The sequence below is a fragment of the Nestor notabilis genome, unplaced genomic scaffold (assembly GCF_000696875.1).
Source record: "Nestor notabilis isolate BGI_N333 unplaced genomic scaffold, ASM69687v1 scaffold19206, whole genome shotgun sequence".
Classification (NCBI taxonomy): domain Eukaryota; kingdom Metazoa; phylum Chordata; class Aves; order Psittaciformes; family Psittacidae; genus Nestor; species Nestor notabilis.
Genome location: NW_009934451.1, coordinates 1 through 18087, shown reverse-complemented (window position 1 = coordinate 18087; position 18087 = coordinate 1). Strand labels below are relative to the sequence as shown.

Sequence of the window (18087 nt, the reverse complement as noted above, 5' to 3'; positions counted from 1 at the left end):
TCGTGTGCTGCAGCTCACAAATGGAGTCATTATGTGGCAAATTGTCTTTTCTTTTCCCCTTTTCTGCATTAGGAGTAAAGTGTTGGAGTCAGTTCCCTGCTCTATTTCCAGCTGTTCTGCTGCTCTGAAACTTTATCCCACTTTCTGCTGATTTAAAGGTTTGTGCGTGTGACAGGTAATACTGTAAATGTTGCTTAAAGAACTCTGATGTGGAGAACATGAAGAGCAAGTTCTTACTCTGAATGCTTAGACAAGCATGGAAAATAAGAGTTGTCTTCTTTCTTTTTCCTTTCCTTTTTCTTCTGTTTGTTTTGTTATGATTTTTATTTTTCCTCCTATTATCTTTACTTTCAATTTTTATTATTATTATTTCTATTGATTTTTCTTTCTCTCATTCAAACTTTCTTCTTTTCTCTCTCTCTCTCCCTACTTCTTCCCTCTCTCTTTCCCCATGTTTTACAGAAATATAGGCACACTGCAGCATTTTATTGCAGAAGAGTGATTTAGATTTGTTCCTATTTTGTAACTGTAGAGAAATACTCATTCCACACTGTTTCTTTTACACGGAGTAACAGGCAGTGTATATTTGTATATACATGGCAATGTATATTTTCTTTCTTTAGCTGTTTGGAAACATCTGGTTTTGATTTGTGCTGTGAACCTGCTGGGACTGATTCTGCTTTACCTTGCCATTTAGTAGTTTGCTCTTTTTCTTCTGTCCCACCTTCCCTAGCACAAGAATCCATTGTATGATGAGAGAATATCAGAAAATATATGTTAAAATGAATAGCATTAACCTTCTTATAATCTTAGATAAATGCTTTATGTTAATTAAATATGTGCTATGTGTATGTATCTTACAAAATACAGAATCTCAGAAATCCATTAGTTGCTGGCAGATGAATACATTGCAAAACCTTTTGATTAAATTACAGACCTATGTGAATAACAGCAACACTTTACATCCCTTTTCCTACCTTTATAGAAGGTTTAATAACCCTTAGCAAGCTTCTGAAAAACACAGAACTTGCAAAAGAAAAAGCCAGCAAGTGTCAAGGCGTGTTTTCCCTAGAAGCAAAGCACTTGTGCGGTTTTCTCAGACACTGGTGTTTGCTGGTTTATCAGCTGTGGGACAGCTGAAATTCTCTTGCCAGTATTTCCAAAGGAGGTGTGGCTGCAGCAGTACAAAGAGAACTGATAGTTTTAACATCACTCCTCTGAGCCAAGCAGTTTTCATTTTAAAAACAGGATGTTAATTACATGAGGTCCGTTAGGCTGGTGGGTTTGAGTAGTTTGAAAGAGGGTTGCTGCCTTAGATAAAAACTGACCTTGGTTTTTTCCTTCATCAGAAGTGTTCCCACTTTGCACAAAACAAGATTTCAGCACTGAACTAAAATCATAAACAAAGCATACAAAATGCTGTGCCCATGGCAGTTTGCGTTCAGACCTCGTGCTGCTAAGAGCCAGTCCTCTGCAGAGAAGGACATCAATAATAACGTGGATAGGAAGAGCCACGGGTAAGATCTCTTACTGTCTTTCAACCGTTTCATAGTTTCTCTTTCATTTGACAAAGGAAGATGTTAAGTGTCATGGGTTCTGCAGAGACCCGTGGTGTGTTTCCAGTGCAATAATATGAACCAAAGAACAGTTGTCCCTGGGGGCTGCTGGGTGGTGATGGCTTGGTCAGGTACGTTTAAGCTTTTGTGTCTAAGTTATGCAATCACTGAGGAAATAAATCATCTTCCTTTCTCTTTCATAGTTCTAAGTTTACTTGGTGTGTTATAATAGTTTCACATATGCTAGGACCTAGGAGGCATGTGTCTGCTATAAAAGTTAGCAAAGTGATTACTGATGCTTTAATTCAGTTAGTATTTATACTGTTTTTACAAGACACTGGGTAAAGTGAGTGACACATTCATGCTGAATCTCGCAGTTTTCAGGCTGTTATGTATTTCAGTTTTCTGTTGCATATTGTTTCTTTCTCTGCCCATTCCCTACCTAAAATAAAAAGTAAGAGTTCAGAAAGTAAGGCTTAATGCAGAAACAAAAGGAAATTAATATAAACATTTGGTATTTGCTTAATGGGCTGGAGACTGGACTTGGCTGCAATTTTCACGCATTTCCCAAAGATTTGTTTAATTCCTCTGAGTATTTTCTGGCCAGATCATAATTGTACAGATGTCCTTTGTTTAGCTTACAGCAAGGATACTCAACCTTTGCCATTCCAGGCCATATCTGTTGTTTTCCTTTCCCCATAGTGATCTGAAAAGGGTTATCATAGCTCTACTGCTGACTTCTACTCCACTCCACCCCTCATGCTGCTTGGTTGGCTTTTTGACTCAATACATCTTTCAGAGGCAGCTCTGAGCATCCTCTACTGATGCTGAAGGTAAAACTAACAAAAGCTAGTACATTGCATGATACTGAATTGTCTTTCTCTCTTTTAAAGCTTAGAAAACGATGATGCCAAATTATATGATCTGAGCAAGAAGCGGACAGAGATGCCACCTGTAACTTCAGCAAAGGCCAGTGATGGCAGAGAGGTCTGTTTCTAGCATCACTGTTTGACAATAACGGTTCAGACAGGCTGTGGTTACTGCTAAAAGCTTCCCACAGTTCTCCTGTGAAGACTGACTGTGGTTACGTGAGGTTAGGACTGCTGTGAGGTATTTGGATGCAAGATCTTGTCTGAACAAAAAGGAGCTTTGGTAAGACTTAAGGGAAGGAGGTGACCCAGTGGGGACTGGAGTGCCTGGCTCCTTTATTCACCTCTGAAAACCCAGCCTTTCTATAAAATTGTCTGCTTCACTGTTTTCCTGAGACTGGGACTATTCTATTAAGAGGCCTTACTGAAATTACAAAGGTGTTTGCAGTTGCAGATATTGTTTGATTACTACAAAAATACGTTTTTTCCCTCTATTTCATATCAAACTGTGGATCAGGTCAATAGTTTTGTACTCAAGTGAATAAATGCTCCTGTTGGAGAAGTTTCTTGAATTTTAATTTGTAGCATTTTAATGGCAAAATTAAATTTAAAATGAAGGCTTAAGATATTCAATAGGTCTGGAGATGGGATGTATTTTTATCTTTTCTCTCTCTCTCCAGAACCCCTCCCAAAATGGTATCAAAGCTTCAAACCAAGTATCAAGATGTCCAAGACATGTAAAAGTAAGAAACCTGGAAAATGGCTTCAGCTTTCTCGACACACTACACCTGACAGCAAAGGAGGTAAGATCTGGAAACCTGGACAGTGATATTTCATAACCTTGAGAAGATACAGAGTGTAACCTTGTTGTTTGACATTTTCTTGGTTTTCAGGTTATCAACTGCCGGACCAAAGCCTGCCAAGGGGCACTCATGACCCCAAAGGGCCTGGTGAAAGGTACTAGAGATGAGCCAGTTCCACCAGCAGAGCTCTTGCCTCAGGCAATAGACTTCATGAAGCAATACTACAATTCATTTAAAGAGTAAGCCTATATAAACTCCTCTCCCTACCCACCTGTCTGTGAGTGCTGGGTTTCCTCACAGCTGTAGGTGACTGTCCTGTTCCATAGCATGCATTCAAAAAATAGATAAGGACTATTAGAAAAGCTGAATAAAACTATTACTGCACTTCACAGGCTCTATCTGCCAATCCACAGTCTTGGGAATACAGGAATGGACTCTGTACAGTGTGTTCCTCCCCTCTGAGTGTGTTACATTATAGTCCATTTGTAATAAGCAGCGTGGTCAGGACTCTTACAGAATGTCACTTCCTATTTCCTTACCATTGGATGTTGATGGGAATAGCTCCTACTCAGATCAGACCTAGATGTGAAATATGTGGATATGTCTTTAGTTTGTGCTGTTCCAAGTATCTTTGTGTTCTTTTGTTCTGTTTTGACTCTTAAGGTTTTAGCCAAAGATTGGAAGGCCAGTCTCTTGCTTCTCAACCTTGCTCTGTGCTGTCATCAGCATAAGCTTACTGAGCATGCTGAGAGGGGTGCTCTAGCTTCAGAAGAGGTTTATTTTGGCAAAAATGGCCATGGTGCACAGACATGTTGTTGCAGGAAGAGCTAGAACATCCGGGTGAGGTCCAAGAGTTTGCAGTGCCATTTCACATGACAAGTTTCCAAGTGACAATTCAGCGTTTGCTCATCCCATTATAAAAACATTGTCAAACTTTCAAAGGGACTCAGCCTCATAACAGCTACTTCTTTAGACACTTTGAACTCTTCTACAAAGCTTTCTTCCATGTGGAGTTTTCTGAAAGTCCCTGTCTTACACACAGGCTGTACTCACTTGCCAGCATATTACATTTGCACGTTGCTGTGTTTCTGCTCATGGCTATTTGATCACACTGATTTACACTATCTTACATGCTTGCCCTTGATCTTTCATCTTGTTGAAAATGTGGAACTCTCAGACAGTGCAGGCCATTTTCATTGTGTCTGTGAGCCAACAAAACGATTTTTGTCTGTGCTGTGGTAAATATTTCCTAATGTTTTGACTTCATTCTCTGTTATCAAACTGAAGAATTTCAGAGTTGGTTTCACTGACAAAGGAATTACTCAGCACTTCCTTTTAGGAATGAAAATCCTACTTACCTTGCTTACAAGAGCTGTGTCCCTGTGAAAATAATAGAACTTTGAGAGGACAGTCACTCCAATCCCACTTTTGGCTGGAGTCGCCCTGTTCTCCACTATTCATTTGCTTGTCATTTGACAACTTTTTTTCCAAACTAATCTAGAAAACCCAAAATTAGACAGAAAACTTACACAGAAAAGCTTATGATCAATCCATGTATGTGCTGGGAGGTGAAACGAGGGTGTCACTGCTTAAGTAACTAGTGTGTAGGTTACATCATTGGGCTAGTGAGCTCTATTGTTTGCCCTCAGTCAGAACAGTTCCTAGATTCTGAAGCCAGGAACAATTCTCAGCAGTCCTGAGTCAGTCCTATGTACTCAACTCATCCCTTTTCCTAGAAACCCCTGCTTTTTGATAACAGTCATATCTTAACCTACATCAAAGCTAATCCCCGCCCTGGGAGTTAACTCTACCTGTGTTCTGGCAGATAAAATCAGTGATGTAAGTAGAAGTCTTTTCATGCAAAAGGATGCTCAAAAGCTTTATGGCTTCAGCAATGCCTGTGCTCTTCTTGACCCAGAACTTAAGGAGAACGTCTGCAATTTAGATCAGATCTAAGTAATGAAGTTCTCATTGTTTCTTTTTGTGGCTGTTTCCTATTCAGAAAGCCAAAAATAGAAGAGCACCTGGCCCGGCTGGAAACAGTGACCAAGGAGATAGAAACAACAGGAACCTACCATCTGACAAAGGAGGAACTGATCTTTGCTGCCAAGCAGGCCTGGAGGAATGCGCCCAGGTGCATTGGGAGGATCCAGTGGTCCAATCTACAGGTAACTGAGGAGTCTGGACATTATAGGCCCAATAGTCATCCGCTGTAGATCAGAACATCCTTTACTTTGGTAAAATAGGCCAGTTGCTTCAACTGAGGACACTACTCCTCTTGTACATATCGTGAGATACTTGTGGAGCTGCAATTAAATTGAGAAGCACTGATTTTTCATTTCACTTCTTTCCGTGATATTTCCTTAAATGCATCAGGAAGATACTAAGCTTACATTACTGTTTCCAAATCAGGTTTTTTCTCTATGTTTCTTTTGGAAACATGCAGGTATTTGATGCACGTGATTGTAAAACAGCAAAGGAAATGTTTGAACACCTCTGTCGTCATATTCAGTATGCCACCAACAATGGAAATATAAGGCAGGTCTCTTTAATTTCATTTTAAACAACAGAAATCACATCCAGCTCTGGATCCAAAACTCTACAGAAGGCCTGAAATGAGATCTGAATGTTTTGATAATTCGTCTCTGCTCTTAATTCTCCTGGTACTACATGTTCCTCTCATGTCTCATCAACCAGTTTGAAAATCTGTAACTTTTGTGGCTCATGTTGCAAAACGTGTTGTAATTCCTGGAGAAAAGAGATGATTTGCAGATTCAGATTTGATGTTTCAGAAATCTAAAATAATTGCTGTTGGTAACACTTTATGCCTTAGTACATAGAATGTGTTTGGTGTGCTGCTGTGGTGTAAGGGGGTTTGGTTGTCTCTCTGGACAGATCAGCCATCACTGTCTTCCCCCAGAGGACTGATGGGAAACATGATTTCCGTGTTTGGAACAGCCAGCTCATCCGATACGCTGGATATCAGATGCCAGATGGGTCTGTCATAGGAGACCCTGCCAGCGTGGAGTTCACACAGGTACAGTCCTACATATTGAACCACAGCTGCTTTCCCTCTGTCTGACCCATCTGTCTTTTGTGCTTTTTCCTTGCATGTTTATGCAGAGGGGAGGGAAGTGTGGTGGTAAGGAGTGAATGGCATGTTCTGCCCCGCAGGTTTTGAGTGCAGGCTGGAGCAATAATTTCTTGCAATCCTGATATAAAAATATATCCTTTCACCTCAGAACAGGGTGAGCTAATGCCGCCCTTAAGTCAGGGACACAGTCAGTACTTGAACAACATGTGTCAACATTGTACGAATGGGAAGGATATCCTTTATCACTCAGAATTTACCTCAGCAGCTTTTAGAAGGTTAATATCCTTTTGTCTTCAAATCTGGGGGGGAGAACAACCTAAAAACCCCCAAAATGTACTTTCTTTATTTACAGCTGTGCATTGAGCTTGGGTGGAAGCCGAAATACGGCCGCTTTGATGTAGTTCCCCTTGTTCTCCAAGCAAACGGCCAAGACCCAGAAATATTTGAGATCCCGCCAGAAATTGTCCTCGAAGTGCCAATGGAGCATCCAAAGTAAGCAGCAAGATTTAGATAATTGCATTTCTGCCTCTGCCTCACCTTGGCAGGTTATCAGTCACTTTATGAGTTCTTTGTTAGGGTGAAATTGTCCTGAGAGAGAAAAAGCCTGTTAGAACAGTGAGCTGAGATTTAAATTAAGGAAGACAATAGCAATTTTCTTGGAAATCTTTTTTCTCTCTATTGACATTTCAGTCATGTTCACAATTTTAAAAATCATCATTTCTTACACCAGTCTAATGCAGAGGTAACATATGGCTGCACTTACAACAAAGTGTTTATTGCCTTTCTCTCTGTTCCTTCATGTTTGCTTTGGGGCTGGCCTGCACGTTGCAGACCTCTGTAACACTGTGCTGCAGTTTCTTCAGCAGGCACTTTCCAGTTACCACATTGTAAAGGAAAACTGCTCTGAGCTTTTGCAGACTGTGTTTCACGGGTCATTTCTCCTGGAGTTAGTACTCTTTCATCTGCCTGGACTTTTCTGGTTATCGCCTAAAGGGGGAAAAGACATATAAAGTGGTCAAAATGCTTGTTTAACAGGTACGAATGGTTTAAGGAGCTAGATCTGAAGTGGTATGCACTGCCTGCTGTTGCCAACATGCTGCTTGAGGTGGGAGGCCTGGAGTTCACTGGGTGTCCTTTCAATGGCTGGTACATGGGCACAGAGATCGGTGTGCGAGACTTCTGTGATGTGCAGCGATACAACATCCTGAAGGTAACCTTCTGGAGGGGAAGTGTGCTGGTCTGTGATCACACTCGGTGGGTGATGAGCTTCAGGAAAGAGACACCATCAGTCTTTGCTGGGACAGGTGCTGTGTTTGCATCACACACTTCAGCACTAATCTGACGCAACATCCCGGCTACTGTGGGGCATGTTGAATTTCTGCCAACATCAGCATTGCCAGATTGTGGCTGCTTTTCAGTGTCCTGACAGTGTCTGATCCAAACAGCTGGATAGAATGGTGAAACTGCACCTATAAAAAGTACAGAAAATGGTGTCCAAAGGGAATTCTTCCCCAATTTTACCCTCAGTCCTGCTGATTCTGGACTTTTGGTCTCTGGCGGCACATTTCTCAGAGGTGCATTTTTTGTCAGTTCCAGTCTGCTGTTGATGTGGCAGTCCTGCTGGATAGCTGCAGGTCTTGGGCACTTCACCAGTACAAATTAATAATGATGACTTATAACCAGAGACTGTCACTTTTTAAACCATTTAGTCCAGGAGAAAATCTCTCTCTGCTTTACCAAACTCCATAATTCAAGTTACTTCTAGTTACAAGTGTTTCTGCTGCCATCACTTTGCCAGCATAAGACTGAGTCTTCGCCCTTCTGCAATACTTTTTCCTGCATATTAGTGTGGTGAGGGGGAGAAATCATGAAGTAAAAGTCCCACAGAGTAACTTTGCTTTTCCCTTTTCTCTCTCTCTCACACATAGGAAGTAGGGAGAAGAATGGGGCTGGAAACAAACAAACTTTCATCGCTGTGGAAAGACCGAGCTGTTGTAGAGATAAATGTGGCTGTGCTTTACAGCTTCCAAGTAAGTCAGCGAGTGTGGTATCTGGAGAGACACCAACTGTTGGGTGTCCCTTTTTCCTTTCACTTAGAACAGCTGTATACAAATACAGTGCCACTGGACAATGCTCAAGGGAGGTTATTGTATGATTCCAAAAGAGTTATTCTTGATTTACACCTGAGAAAGCAGAGGAATCTGTATTTCCTGTTGTTGCCAGAAAAAGATCTCAGGTGAATGCAGAAGGGAGAGAAAAAGAAAGATTGTTCATCCTTTTAATACAAGTGTCAGAATCTATGTGAAGCCATTGGACTAATATCTTTTATTTACAATTACCATTTATTTAACATATCATAACAATATGAAAGATGTGTAAAAATGAATCCAAGGCTTTTCAGCACGTGCTCCAGTGATGGGGAGGTAAATGTTGATGTTATAAAAAAGGGAGGGGCTAAGAGTCCTTAATCAGAGGTCCACCTCTATCTGTATCTGTATAATAGTTGCTGATAGTAATTATTTCCCAGCACTGAATCAAGTAATAGTTGCTGATAGTAATTATTTCCCAGCACTGAATCAAGTCCTTTAAATAGTAACCAAAGCAGAAGAAGTACATTACCTTCATCAGGAAGAAGAGCAGAATGGGGTTTTTAATGCATGCCTTTTTGCAATTCTTCTAGAAACAGAATGTGACCATCATGGATCACCACTCGGCTGCCGAGTCCTTCATGAAGTACATGCAGAATGAGTACCGTGTGCGAGGAGGCTGCCCGGCTGACTGGGTGTGGATTGTGCCTCCCATATCAGGGAGCATAACTCCTGTCTTCCACCAGGAGATGCTGAACTATGTCCTCACTCCCTTCTATTACTACCAGGTACGCATTAGCCAAAAAAAAGATGATTCTAGTAGACAACTTCAGCAGTGCAGATAACAATAGTATTTAATTCAGAAATCTGAATGAGAAGCCCCAGTCAAGGAAAGCTCACTAGAGAGAGTCATAAATACAGATTGTCTATTTATTGTTTTACATTTCTTATCTGAACCTTAACTTTTTCCTGTTTTTAAAGGTGGATGCATGGAAAACACATGTCTGGCATGATGAGACCCGGAGGCCAAAGAAAAGAGAAATCAAGTTTAGCATCTTGGCAAAGTAAGTTTCAAAGCGTTCAAATAAGAATCCAACTCTTCTGTTCTTGTGATGATTCTGTTTGACCTTGATTGGTTTTTTAATAATAATAGTTACAGTGGGGACCACTTGAGTTGTTTGAATCATAGACCTACCTGTCCACAGTTAGGTAATATTTGTAGCTAAGATTCTTATTCAGGGCTATCTATAGTGCTTCTGAACAATCTTGCAAGGAAAAACCGTGCTCAAGATCAGTCTTTCCTAGTTTGTGAATCAATCCAAATTACTGTTTAGCTGTATTAAAAGTTGTATGTGATTATGTTTTCTCCAGGGCTGTCCTCTTTGCATCTTCACTCATGCGACGAACAATGGCAACCAGGACCAAGGTCACTGTAGTCTATGCAACAGAGACTGGGAAATCTGAAACTCTAGCCAACAATCTGCGCAGCTTGTTCAACTGTGCCTTCAACACGAAGGTAAGAAAGTCTAAATCACCCACCCACACTAAATGGAGGAAGACATTTGGCTAGTTTCATCAGTGGCTGCAAGCTTGCTCATTCCCTAAACCTGTGTTTTGAATGTTCAGTAAATACAAGTTGGATCAGGACTTTGATTTTGTGTTCCTTTAGAATAATTCCTTGTAAATGTGGTCGTCTGACAATCAGAGATATCTAATGCTGGTTCTTAGGTCTGCCAGCAATTTCTCATGAGCTTTATACCTTCCAGATTCTGTGCATGGATGAGTACAACATTTGTGACCTGGAGAAAGAAACACTTCTGTTAGTGGTTACCAGCACTTTTGGCAATGGAGATTCTCCAAATAATGGAAAGGTAATATTCACCTCAGAACTATATATGGGGCTCAGCTCAAAAGGCTGAGGCCAAAGACAACCCTTTCTTTTGCCCCATGTACTTAAGAAAGATATAGATCAGGGTCTCAGTTCCATTTTAAATCCAAGTATTTTTCTAACCTGAAGTATTTTATGGGTTTTCCTACAGACCTTGAAGAACTCCTTGCTCACCCTGAAATCACTGAGAAAAAAAATCAGGTAAAGCACTTGGTTGGTTGGTTTGCACGTGATTGAGTCCTTTTGCATTTTGTTTAGCATAACACAGTGGTCTTACTTTTATCTCCTCCTGCAGATACGCTGTGTTTGGTTTGGGCTCCAGCATGTATCCAGAGTTCTGCGCCTTTGCTCATACCATTGACCAAAAACTGGCCCAACTGGGGGCTTCTCAGCTCACTCCAATAGGTGAAGGAGATGAACTCAGTGGGCAAGAAGAAGCCTTTCGCTCATGGGCAGTCACTGCATTCAAGGTGACCACAGAAATAGCTCATATTTTAGTTTGTTCCTTCATTCGTTTACTTCAGTATTCACTAGCATCCATGAAATGGGGGGGATGAAGGAAAACAAACATCTGGATTTATATTTGAATTTTGAACTCCCCTCTTTATACTGCTTGCCTAAGTTGAAGAGGGAACAGGGCCCCTTTTCTATTGCTTTTTGATACTCACATAAAGTTCCTTCTGGATGATGGAATGCTCAGGATGAATAAGGGTGGTAGCATCAAACATCAGGATTCTTGGAAGTAGATCGGGTTTTAGCTATACTGGTCTAGAAGTAGAACCTTCCCAAATCCCTGTAACATCACTAAACAGAATCCATCAAACTAGCAGTTTCTGAAACTGATCTCTCTCTCCTCAATAGCATTTTGACAGCACTAAGATGTTTTATAGTTTTTATGAATAGCATTATTTTCTTTGTCCTAGACTGCCTGTGACATTTTTAACATCCGGGGGAAAACCAGTATTCAGTTGCCTGAGATTTATACCTCTGATGAAAGCTGGGATCCTAAGAATTACAGGATAGTGCATGACTCCCAAACCATGGACTTGGCTAAAGGTATCACCTCCCACCTCCCGCTTCCTCTGTCCATTTTGCTTCGGATAGGTCTGAACTGGAAAGGTTTTATAGAGTGATACTGGTCCTGCTAGATGACAGAATGCATGTAATAAAGTGCAGTGGTCAGAGAAAAGAAAACAATGGCTTCCATTGCATAAATCATTATCTTTTCCATCAGAACACCAGAATTAGGATACATTTGACAGCCCCAGAAGACAAAAAGCTGAGATGAACTACTTTTAGTCAGGGAAGGCATCATGCATATAGGACACATAGCTGACTAATTCTAGGGCGAGCATGGTTCAGGTCTTTTTTGCACAGTTTGAAGACATTTTAAACAAACCTTATCACAAAATTACCATGAGCCATGTCCTCTTTTCTCAACAGCACTTGCAAGCATTCATGGCAAGGATATCATTCCCATGAAGCTGAAGTTCAGACAGAATCTTCAAAGTTTAAAATCCAGGTATAGTACCTCATTCTTTTGAATATTGCTGTATTCCATCCTACTACAATCTCAAACATCTGAAATGGCTAGTTACAGACATCATCTCCTGCAGTTATTAAGAAATACATATGAGTTTCAGATGATCATTAGTAGAAGTAAATCCAAGCCCACAGTCATACGTACAATCTTAATTCTGGTTTAAATAGGAGCTGGCTTCCCAGTAGAGTCACTATGAATGCAGGGAAGTAAAAAACTTTGTGGTACAGCCTTTTGATCTCTGCTGAGCACGAAGTACTGAGCTGGTCTGGGGTTTGGTGCTGAACACAAGTAAGTTTTTGCCAGCTGCCACCTCAGAGGTATTCCTGTTCTGCACAATTCAAGGGAAATCCTGTCGACGTAACCAAGATGTGTCTGATCTCTGTTTTCTATATCTAGTCGTGTTACCATTCTAGTCAAGCTTTCCTGTGGGACTGATCAGGAAGTGCACTACCTGCCCGGAGAGCACATCGGGATTTTCCCAGGCAACCAGCCAGAATTAGTCCGTGGCCTCATTGCACACGTCAAGGATGCTCCTTCAGCTGACCAGCCTGTCCAACTTGAAACCTGCACCCATGGTAAGCTGGTTCTCTTCAGATAAAATAGAAGAGGATGTTTGGCAATTCCTGAGGCTTTTTATAGACTGAATTTTCTATATTAATCTTAAATTTCAACAGGATTCTGTTGAAGCTTTTAGTTGCTCTTATAATTCTCAGTTCTGATTTTGCATACTCTGGCAGCCCGTGGTAACTGCATCAGTGTTTGCAGGGTTATCCTAGGCTGGCAATGTAATTCAGTTGCTGAATTGGCCACTGACTGCAATTAAATTAATCCACAGTTTGCTTATTGTTGCTATGTATCAGAGTCCTAAAATAGATTTGCATGTCATGACCATCTTTCCCATCTTAGTAGGAACAATCTGTTAAATCACAGGATTCTGATACCCAGGAAGATGATTTCCTCAGGTGGAAAACTTCTTTTTGAAGTGGTGTTTTGTCATCATGCAGTTCTCTGCACCAGAGCCTCCCCTGGCAAAAGTTTGAAGCCTCACATTAACATCTCTTCAGAAGGGCCCTGTGGTCCAGACCTGCTGCAGCCTCGTCTGAAGTCTTATTTTGAGGGACACTGAGTTTTGCAAAGCTCTGCAGCTGTCAAATGCTGTGGGAATTACCAAGTGTTCTTTTATTTCCCTCATTTCCAGGTGGCTACTGGACAAGGGACAAAAGGCTTCCAGCCTGCACACTGCCCCAGGCTCTGACATACCTGCTTGATATCACCACTCCACCCTCCCAGCAACTGCTAAAAAAGCTCTCCCAGCTGGTTACAGCAGCAGGAGACAAACAGAAGCTGGAAGTTTTATGTCAGGTAAGTGTTAGGGCTACATTTATGTTAGGACAGCCGTGTACTGGGCCGTCTGATGCCCTTTTACTGTGCAGCAGGAGCTAAAGAAACTTTTGTAGTGACGGTGCTTGATTTTATCCCTCTGTTACACGTCCTGTGTGCTTGTAAAACCAACCACAGAGAGAAGGGCTGGTCCTGTGGCTCAGCTTGGGCGTGGGAATCGAGGTGTCTTCAGATGCAGCATTTCCTGTGGGGTTCTGGGTGGGTTGTTCTGCCTGCCCAGAACAAACATCTCAGGGTGGTTCCTGGTGATGTGCCATTACCAGAGCTCAGAGCTGGCGGGTGGAGGGGCTGCGGGGGAGCAGGTAGACATTTCTGTCAGAGAAATGGATACCATGAGAGTAGGAGGGATGTCACTTTGAGGAACCAGTGGCTCACTGGTGGGTGTGCAAGGGCGTGCTTCTCCTGCTGGGCTCAGCGAGGCTCAGGAGGTGTCGGGGCCTGGGCCCACAGAGTGTTGTGGATGTCCCTTAGCAGGGGGCTGAGAAACAGGTTCAGTCTCTACATCCACACTGAGAGAGCTGGTACCTGAGAAGATTATAGCAGATATTCTGTTGAAACAGTTCCTTAGGAAACGCCAGCATCAGCTTAGGCGAAGTTTTGAGAGCTGTCTGTTGATTTGCTTTCATACTGCACTTAATGTAAGGCAGGAATCTTATTATAAATGACATTTCAAATATCCCTGCTCTCCTGATCTCAGTGTGAATGACCTGCTAACGTTGTCATGGTGGCCTTTGGCTTCTAGAGCACAGAAGAATACAACAAATGGAAGTTTTACAACAGCCCAAACATCCTGGAGGTGCTGGAGGAGTTTCCCTCTGCTGAGGTCTCAACAGCTTTCCTCCTGACTCAGCTGCCACTCCTGAAACCCAGGTACTATTCTGTCAGCTCCTCCTGTGACGTGACAGCCAGAGAGATTCATCTCACAGTTGCAGTTGTAAACTACAGGACAAGAGGTAAGAACTGTTGGTTTCATTTCTCTCTTAATTACAGATATTTAAGCTGCATTAAGGTTCAGGAGTAAACTGTCTCTGCCATACGGCATGAAGCATACCTGTAACAACAAGTTTGTATAGTAAAACATACAGAATAGTGTAGTACAGTGCAGATGTTCATACTGAGTATCACCATCAGGGTGTCCTTGTTCTGTAAATCATTGCTAGATGTGCAGTGCAGATGTTCATACTGAGTATCACCATCAGGGTATCCTTGTTCTGTAAATCACTGCTAGATACACACCTATCTAAAAACCAGAATTTTAAGTATAAAATGTGGGGTTTTAGAGAACCAAGCTTTGGAACACTGACAGATGTTTTCCTTTGCTCTGAGCAGAGGGACAAGGGCCTTTGCACCACGGAGTTTGCAGCACGTGGCTGAATACAATAGCTCTCAATGAAATGGTTCCGTGCTTTATACGCAGGTGAGTGTCTGACGGAGAAACAAATCCCAGCAGTTCTTAGGTCAGTTCTGCAGCGGGTTTTTCATTGGGTGCGTGTGATTTGCAAGTGGCTGGTGAGTGCAAGTTGGAATATCTGAGTCTGAGGAGAGGGAACTAACTACCTGTCTTGCAGAGATGAGATCCTTAACCTCGTCTTACGTTGAGTAAAGTCAACCTGGTAACTTAGGTTGTGCTGCTCAGCACGGGAAACAGAGCCTGAGCCGTCAGTCATAAACTAATGACATAATTGGCATCGGTTTGCATTTTAGTGCTAACGAATTCCAGCTGCCGAAGGAGCCAAAGGGACCAAAGAAAGCCGTGCCTTCTGATCGGCTCGGGGACGGGAATTGCTCCCTACAGGAGTTTCTGGCTGCAGCGTCTCTACGACTTGGAAAAGAGAGGTACTGATGGGGATTGCCACAAGGGGGAGGCCAGAACCTGTCTGGCAGCAGGAGACAGCCCTTATCCTCCAAACCAAACCTCTGCAGAGGGAGACACCCAGAGACAGTGGCCAAGAACCCTGCTTGAACACCACACTGAAACAGCTCATCCGTCCCACTTGAGGCCATTCTGGTGGTTTTGAGGTGTTTGGTCACTTGGAGGAGCAGCCTGTGTGTCCTTGTAACTACTCCGTGTTCAGTGGCTGCCCCAAGCACTCACAGAGGGGCCACAGCATGGAGAGGAAACACTTTGACCTGCCCCTATCAATTGCGTTTGTGGAGCCTGCTCCAGCAGGTGATTCCACATAGTTCCCCAAGGACTTGGGCAGGTTCAATCCTCCTGCCAGACCCTAAAATCTGAACACAGGTTCCAGGTGTGGAACAGACAGCTCTACACAGCCAGTTAACTGTGGCCGCGGGGCCCTCTATGGGGATAGTCATAAGAGATAATGGGCCTTTACCAGGAAAGACAAAAAACTTGCCAATGTTGGTTTCAGGGATCAAAGGTGGTGACATGACCTTGCTGTTTGGCTGCCGGCAGCCAGACATGGATCACCTCTACAGAGCAGAAACTGAGGAAATGAAGAGGAAGGGAGTCCTGAAAGAAGTCTATACGGCCTACTCCAGACAACCTGGCCAACCTAAAGTAAGTCTGGTTCCTTTGTTCTGGCAGTTGTAACTGGTTCTGAGAACCAGTTCTCAGTCTGCTGCAGTTTAATCAGGTCTAGGCTCCAAATCTGGGGCTTGTAAAGCCAGGATGAAGCCTTTTTTCTTCTCCTTTGCTGTGGTGCAACACACAGCTGGGACAGGGCAGTTAAAACCTTACTGTACAGGCTCACATTGAATTTAGAAAAGCCAGCGGCCAAAGGAGCATTTGAGAAGCCTTTTCTGATCCTTCTTCTGTTTCCAAGGTCTATGTTCAAGACATTCTTCAAAGCAAGTTGGGGACCAAAGTGTGCAACCTCTTGCATAAGGAGGAAGGGCACCTCTATGTGTGTGGAGACGTGCGCATGGCCAAGGACGTTGCTCAGGCTCTGAAAAGGATGCTCACAAAAGCCCTGAAGCTCAGCGAGCAGCAGGCGGAGGAGTATTTCTTCCAGCTAAAGGTATGCTGTGACACACGAGGTGTCCTTTCCAGTCTCACAGTGGTCTGGGGTGGGCTGCAGAAGTCTTCAGTCACACTCCAGATCTTGAGGGCTGCCATGAGCTGCTTCTCAGCAGAACACACAAGCAAAAAAGCTGTAAGTGATGGGCTTAGTCCACCACCGTGGTGTAAAACACCGTTCTGTTTGGTTAAGGGGTAAGAAGGACACGTGATGTTCTCCTCTTGCACCTACCGTTTGTCTCTCTTTGGGTCCTGGACATCAGCTTTGCACTGGGTCCAGAACATCAAGTTCAAGCAACCATTGAAAGCACAGTGCCTGGGTCTGCTGGCTTTTTAGGACCTTTTTGTTACCAGAACTGGTCCCGGAGAACATGTGTCTGGGGTTCAGACAGGTTCTTTTATCAACAGTGACAAAAGTCCACTGGCACAGAATGCAAAAGACCTTTTAGTTACTGAGCTCTTGCACAAGGAGCAGTATTGAATCATCTCTTGGGTTTCCTTTCTTTTTTGTAGAGCCAGAAGCGATACCACGAAGATATATTTGGGGCTGTGTTCCCACACGAAGTCAAAAGAGGTGTAAGAGCTTTGCAACCCACCAGTCCAAGAACAAATCAACTCATGTTTTAGACAATACTTGCACATTTGTTGTTGTTTTCAAAAAACAAGGGGTCAAATCCTCTTTCTTATACATGTTCATGCATATGTATATATGTATATATATGTAACACGTATATACACATATGGAACATGTATATGATGGTAGGATTTGACTTTTAAACCTCAGCCTTAAGAAAAACATTAATTTGAATGTTTTGTTGCTATTTATTCTGAGACTTCATTGATTATCTTACTAGTGAAGATGCACATTATTTTTTTAATACTGTCTGCAGTCTAAATCTGCTCTTTTTCTAAATATGAGGAAATTCCCAGGGTTTTTCTGGTCAGCTGGAAGTGGAATGTTTTTGGAAACGTACTGTATCTCTTTGAGAGGCTTTTGTATCAGGTTGTTTCACTGCACATTTATCCTCACGTTAAAGCAAGTAAGTGGATGGTTGTGGTGGTGGGAAGGTGCAGTCCCACGCCTGGCTGCTTCTGAGGCAATATTTGCAAATGAGATAATAATATGATGGTTCCTAAGTGGAAATACCTGCTCCACACACTCCAGATGTGAGTGCATGAGGAGGGTTTCAGTGGGTTTCAGGTACTTGAACCTGAATTGTTGCTGTTACAGAGCCCATGGCAGTAAGGTTCAGAAATTCAAAAGCACTTGGTACATTTGAATTCTATGCTCTGATTTACTTGATTTGTGTGTAATAAAAGATGCCTTTATATTGAGACAAACGTTGGTGTGGATGAAATTGCTGTTGGCTCTTGCTGTTGACTTCATTACAGCCCCCAGTCAGGACAGGGTTTCAGCGGTGCATTGGTTTAAGCACTTGAGTAACGCTGCTGGAGGCAGAATAATGTTCTGGGCTGAAAAGTTACCTGGATGATCAGCTCCTCTCTGGTTTGGGGAGCCCACCAGGTGAGAGTGGCAGATGAGCCCTTTCTGGAGCAGTCAGTGGTTTGTTGCACTAACACTTCAGCCCAGCTTACACGGCTCTGGTGGAATCCAGCACTCGGGGCTGGCTGGATGCGAGGCACTGGAGTTCAGGCCTTTATCCTGGCCCGCGTCTCCAGCTACTTTTGGTTGAAATTGGCTGAGCAATCCTGCAGTGACTGATCCCAGGAACAGTCCGTGCATGCTTTTAACTGGGTTTTAAGTAACATCTGTTTGTTTCAGCTCTTTCCTTGAAGAAAGGAGTATTTGGGAAGGGTGCACGAGTACATCGTTCCGAGCTGCGAGGTCGCAGCGTGACTGCAGGG

General features: G+C 42.8%; 1 protein-coding gene across 1 annotated transcript; it reads left to right on the top strand.

Moving 5' to 3' along the window:
• The first annotated feature begins 1416 nt into the window (after positions 1 to 1416).
• On the top strand, positions 1417 to 16848 carry LOC104407941 (nitric oxide synthase, inducible-like). The gene is given in 27 exon segments (XM_010017356.1): positions 1417 to 1517; positions 2450 to 2543; positions 3106 to 3228; positions 3319 to 3467; positions 5231 to 5396; positions 5675 to 5766; positions 6124 to 6265; positions 6675 to 6814; positions 7358 to 7532; positions 8251 to 8352; positions 9003 to 9197; positions 9391 to 9473; positions 9781 to 9925; positions 10176 to 10280; positions 10449 to 10498; positions 10593 to 10767; positions 11221 to 11353; positions 11741 to 11819; positions 12237 to 12415; positions 13039 to 13202; positions 13984 to 14194; positions 14571 to 14658; positions 14946 to 14985; positions 14987 to 15077; positions 15614 to 15762; positions 16028 to 16222; positions 16735 to 16848. Coding segments are annotated over 27 exon segments (3480 nt in total).
• Positions 16849 to 18087: the final 1239 nt, after the last annotated feature.